Source organism: Scyliorhinus canicula, chromosome 21 (assembly GCF_902713615.1).
Source record: "Scyliorhinus canicula chromosome 21, sScyCan1.1, whole genome shotgun sequence".
NCBI lineage: Eukaryota > Metazoa > Chordata > Chondrichthyes > Carcharhiniformes > Scyliorhinidae > Scyliorhinus > Scyliorhinus canicula.
This window is the reverse complement of record NC_052166.1, coordinates 10,619,523-10,625,583: the sequence shown is the minus strand read 5'-3', so window position 1 is coordinate 10,625,583 and position 6,061 is coordinate 10,619,523. Positions and strand designations below refer to the sequence as shown.

At 49.5% G+C, this 6,061-nt stretch overlaps 1 protein-coding gene across 1 annotated transcript in view; it reads left to right on the top strand.

Moving 5' to 3' along the window:
- Nucleotides 1–6,061, top strand: part of LOC119955922 (membrane-associated guanylate kinase, WW and PDZ domain-containing protein 1-like) — a 150,633-nt gene that overhangs the window by 77,307 nt on the left and 67,265 nt on the right. Inside the window, exon 7 of the mRNA XM_038782579.1 lies at nucleotides 3,602–4,051. Within this exon, the coding sequence (XP_038638507.1) occupies nucleotides 3,602–4,051 (450 nt within the window). The remainder of the gene's footprint in view (nucleotides 1–3,601; nucleotides 4,052–6,061) is intronic.

Below are 6,061 nucleotides of genomic sequence, written 5' to 3'. Positions count from 1 at the left end.
CCACAGTAGTCTTCAATACCGGGGCCCCGCAAGGCTGCGGTACTTAGCTCCCTACTCTACTCCCTGTACACACTGTGGTGAATGTATAATATAAATTCACACTGTATATCACTGTGCCCCTGTGGGCTCCATCTGTGAGCCGTTGCGCGGCTCTGCCCATGGCTCCACCCACAACCGGAAGTATAAAGTGCTGCGGTCTTGCGAGCCTGCCTTCATTTCAGCTAGTCGCAGGCAGGCGCAGTTGTAAGTCGATTAAAGCCACAGTTTACTTCTACTCGTGTCCTTGAGTGAATTGATGGTAGCATCGCACACACGACTGCGTGGCAAAATTTCGTTCCAACTCCATCTACAAGTTTGCTGACAATACGACCATAGTGGGCAGGATCTCGAATAATGACGAGTCAGAATACAGGAAGGAGATTGAGAACCTAGTGGAGTGGTGCAGCGTCAACAATCTCTCCCTCAATGCCAGCAAAACTAAAGAGCTAGTCATTGACTTCAGGAAGTAATGTACTGTACACACCCGTGTCAGCACCAACGGGACCGAGGTGGAGATGGTTTGCAGTTTCAAATTCTTAGGAGTGCACATCTCCAAAAATCTGTCCTGGTCCGCCCACGTTGACGCTACCACCAAGAAAGCATAACGGTGGGCAGCACAGTGGCGCAGTGGGTAGCACTGCTGCCTCACGGCGCCGAAATCCCAGGTTCGATCCCGGCTCTGGGTTACTGTCCATGTGGACTTGGCACATTCTCCCCATGTTTGCATGGGTTTCGCCCCCACAACCCAAAGATGTGCAGGGTAGGTGGATTGGCCACGCTAAATTGCCCCTTAATTGGAAGAAATTAATTGGGCACTCTTTCCAAAAAAAAAAGAAAGCACAACAGCGCCGATATTTCCTCAGGAAACTAAGGAAATTTGGCATGTCCGCATTAACTCTTACCAACTTTTATAGATGCACCATAGAAAGCATCCTATGAACTGCATCACAGTTTGGGACGGCAACTGCTCGGCCCAGGACCACAAGAAACTTCAGAGAGTCGTGAACACCGCCCAGTCCATCACACAAACCCGCCTCCCATCCACTGACTCCATCTACACCTCCCGCTGCCGGGGGAAAGCGGGCAGCATAATGAAAGACCCCTCCCACCGGCTTACTCACTCTTCCAACTTCATCCATCGGCCAGGAGATACAGAAGTCTGAGAATATGCACGAACAGACTCAAAAACAGCTTCTTCCATGCTGTTACCAGATTCCTAAATGACCCTCTTATGGACTGACCTGATTAACACTACACCCCTGTCTGCTTCACCCGATGCCAGTGTTTATATAGTTACATTGTATACCTTGTATTGCCCTATTATGTATTTTCTTTTATTCCCTTTTCTTCCCATATACTTAATGATGTGTTGAGCTGCTCGCAGAAAAATACTTTTCACTGTACCTCGGTGCACGTGACAATAAACAAATCCAATCCAATCCCACTGGGAATAATATGTACAATTTCGGTCTCCGATCCTATTGGGAATATGTGCACAGTCCCGGGTTTATTGAATTGAAAAATGATAGCACGGAATAGGACAGGTTTCTAACTGTCAGGAAAGATCGATTAGATAGGGCCATCTCTAGAAATGGTGCGGGGAGAGCAACCTGACCATGATCTTCAAAACGCTAAGAGTGCAGCGATGTGCTTGATGAGAAGACATTCGCATCTGTCTTGGAGCTAGGCAGTTCTGGGCCAGACGGCAATAGTGGCTCGGATACTGGACAGAAACCCCAATAGATATAGAATTAGATATAGAATTTACAGGGGCTGGTTTAGCACATTGGGCTAAATCGCTGGCTTTTAAAGCAGACCCAGCAGGCCAGCAGCACGGTTCAATTCCCGTACCAGCCTCCCCGAACAGGCGCCGGAATGTGGCGACTAGGGGCTTTTCACAGTAACTTTATTTGAAGCCTACTTGTGACAATAAGCGATTTTCATTTTCATTTTCAGTGCAGAAGGAGGCCATTCAGCCCATCGAGTCTGCACCGGCTCTTGGAAAAAGCATCCTACCCAAGGTCAACACCTCCACCCTGTCCCCATAACCCAGTAACCCCACCCAACACTAAGGGTAATTTTGGACACTCAGGGAAATTTAGCATGGCCAATCCACCTAACCTGCACATCTTTGGACTGTGGGAGGAAACCGGAGCACGGAAACCCACGCACACACGGGGAGGATGTGCAGACTCCGCACAGACAGTGACCCAAGCTGGAATCTAACCTGGGACCCTGGAGCTGTGAAGCGATTGTGCTATCCACAATGCTACCGTGCTGCAATATTTTATTTAATTCTGTAAGACTGTGAGGAAAGGATACCCCTCTCCAGGAGCGATTGCACGAAGAAATCAGAATAATGTCTATTCAAACAAACTTTATTGCTCAAACACTATTAAAATCTTTAATATCATATGAGAAAAATAATTTACAATTACCCCTTAAACAATGTTAATCAACAGAGTGATGTAATCATAGAATCATAGAATTTACAGTGCAGAAATAGTCCATTCGGCCTATCGAGTCTGCACCAGCCCTTACAAAGAGCAACCTACTGAAGCCCACGTATCTACCCTATGCCCGTAATCCAGTAACCCCCATTTTGTTTGGATACTAAGGGCAATTTAGCTTGGCCAATCCACCTATCCTGCACATCTTTGGACTGTGGGAGGAATCCGGAGCACCCGGAGGAAACCCACGCAGACACGGGGAGAACATGCAGACAGTGACCCTGCCGGGAATCGAACCTGGGACCCTGGAGCTGTGAAGCAACTATGCTACCGTGCTGCCCAATAATTCTTATCTGCTTCTTTACTTCCACTGAAACAACTAAACTATCTCAGTCACAATCCACTTTTAAGTACAGTTGGCAATCAGGAATACTTGCTGAATAGAGATGTCTTTTGAGACTGGAAAGGTAGCCCTGAAACCTGTGAGAACGATGCAGAATCACTGGCTGTATTTCTTCAGAAAAACCTCTCAGCTTGTCTTCCAGTCACAAACTAAAACCAAAGCTCAACACCTGACTGCTTCAGCCCCTGGCTCCTTCCGTTAACTAGATCATCTTGCTAAACTGAACGCAGTGTGTCCAGCAGGGAACCCTCTTGATGAAAACAATAATCCATCCGCCCAAACTTTTACAATGCTTTAATTGTACTTCTGGCTCCCAAAACCTCTAGCTGTCTTGCAAACCAGGGATTTACAGCAGTCACACACTAACCCAGGCATTTAACCCTTACTGCACCAAATATATATAATACAATATATCTGAAACGTCATCATTCCTGAAATATAATTCAGCACATCCTTTCGGAAATTCAGGAGAAATGCCCTTATTCAGACAGTGGGGAGAATGTGGAACTCACTCCCATGGGGAGTGGCCGAGGGGACTGGCATGGTTATATTTAGAAGGAGAAGTGTCTGTGTGGGGGGAATAGAAGGAAATGGGGATAGGTGAGAGTTGAGGGGGACGGTTGGGAGGAGGCTGCTGGTGGGAATTGGGGGTGGAGGGGGTCCTGAGGATGGAGCATGTTCAGCTAACTCTGTTCTCTATTGGCTGCAGATGACGTGATTGTGGCAATTGACAAGGCCTCAGTGCTGGGATACACCCATGGCCAGGTGGTGCGTGTCTTTCAGGCTATCCCAGAGGGTGTGGGTGCAGAGCTGCACCTGCAGCGTGGCTACCAGCCGCTCTACAATGTGGAGCCTCACCTGCTGGCTGAGGTCAATGCACGGGTCGCCAGCATCCCCCCTGCCCCCGACGTGGCCTTACTGCCTGTGGCCGTCATGCAGAGCGCCAGTGGGCCGGGCTTTACGGTGGCCAGGGGCACCGGCGGCTATGCCAGGGTCATGGCGATCAGTGATTGCCGCTGCTGCCCTGACCTGCGGGAGGGCGATCTCATTGCCAAAGTGAACGGGCAGCGGGTACGGACACTGAGTGACCAGCAGTTGGACGAGGTTCTCCAGACGCACATCCAGGCAGGTGATGTGATCCTCTTGGTCCAGAGGGCAGGTGAGTCAAAACTTGGATCTCTCTATTTGTGTCTCTGTGTCTGTCTATCTCTCTGTCTCTGTGTCTGTCTCTCTCTCTCTGTCTCTGTCTCTGTCTCTCTCTCTCTCTGTCTTTGTGTCTGTCTCTCTCTCTCTGTCTCGCTCACTCCCTCTCTGTCTCTCTCTCTCTCTCTCTCTCTCTCACTGTCTCTCTCTCTCTCTCGCACTGTCTCTGTCTTTGTCTCTCGCTGTCTCTGTCTCTCTCTCGCTGTCTCTGTCTCTCTCGCTGTCTCTGTGTCTCTCTCTCTCATTCTCTCTCGCATTCTCTCTCTCTCATTCTCTCTGTCCCTGTCTCTGTCTCTGTCTCTGTCTCCCTCGCTCTGTCCCTCTCTCTGTCCCTCTCTCTGTCCCTCTCTCTGTCCCTCTCTCTGGCTCTGTCTGTCTATCTTTCTCTGTGTCTCTCTGTCTCTGTCTGTCTCTCTCTGTCTGTCTCTCTCTCTGTCTGTCTCTCTCTGTCTCCTGCAGGATGTTTGAGGTGAGGGATGTCGTTAGTGTCCCTGCTGATTTTACCTGCAGGAAGTGCAGCCATCTCCAGCTCCTCCAAGACCGAGTTAGGGAACTGGAGCTGGAGTTCAATGAACTTTGGATCATTCGGGAGGCAGAGGGGGGTCATAGATAGGAGCTTCAGGGAAGTAGTTACACCAAAGACTGGAGATAGATGAGTAACTGTAAGAGGGATTGGGAAGAAGCAGTCAGTGCAGGGACCCCCTGCGGTCGTTCCCCTGAGTAACAAGTATACCGTTTTGGATACTTGTGGGGGGGACGACTTACCAGGGGTAAGCCATGGGGTACGGGCCTATGGCACGGAGTCTGTCCCTGTTGCTCAGAAGGGAAGGGGGGAGAGGAGCAGAGCATTAGTAATTGGGGACTCAATAGTCAGGGGCACAGATAGGAGATTTTGTGGGAGCGAGAGAGACTCACGTTTGGTATGTTGCCTCCCAGGTGCAAGGGTACATGGTGTCTCGGATCGTGTTTTCCGGGTCCTTAAGGGAGCAGCCCCAAGTCGTAGTCCACATTGGCACTAATGACATAGGTAGGAAAGGGGACAAGGATGTCAGGGAAGCCTTTAGGGAGCTAGGATGGAAGCTCAGAGCGAGAACAAACAAAGTTGTTATCTCTGGGTTGTTGCCCGTGCCACGTGATAGTGAGACGAGGAATAGGGAGAGAGAGCAATTAAACACGTGGCTACAGGGATGGTGCAGGCGGGAGGGATTCAGATTTCTGGATAACTAGGGCTCTTTCTGGGGAAGGTGGGACCTCTATAGACAGGATGGTCTACATCTGAACCTGAGGGGCACCAATATCCTGGGGGGGAGATTTGTTAGTGCTCTTTGGGGGGGTTTAAACTAATTCAGCAGGGGCATGGGAACCTGGATTGTAGTTTTGGGGTACGGGAGATTGAGAGTATAGAGGTCAGGAGCACAGATTTGACTTTGCAGGAGGGTGCCAGTGTTCAGGTAGGTGGTTTGAAGTGTGTCTACTTCAATGCCAGGAGTATAAGAAATAAGGTAGGGGAACTGGCAGCATGGGTTGGTACCTGGGACTTCGATGTTGTGGCCATTTCAGAGACATGGATAGAGCAGGGACAGGAATGGTTGTTGCAGGTTCCGGGGTTTAGGTGTTTTAGTAAGCTCAGAAAAGGGGGCAAAAGAGGGGGAGGTGTGGCGCTGCTAGTCAAGGACAGTATTACGGTGGCGGAAAGGATGCTAGATGGGGACTCTTCTTCCGAGGTAGTATGGGCTGAGGTTAGAAACAGGAAAGGAGAGGTCACCCTGTTGGGAGTTTTCTATAGGCCACCTAATAGTTCTAGGGATGTAGAGGAAAGGATGGCGAAGATGATTCTGGAAAAGGGCGAAAGTAACAGGGTAGTTGTTATGGGAGACTTTAACTTTCCAAATATTGACTGGAAAAGATATAGTTCGAGTACATTAGATGGGTGGTTCTTTGTACAATGTGTGCAGGAGGGTTTCCT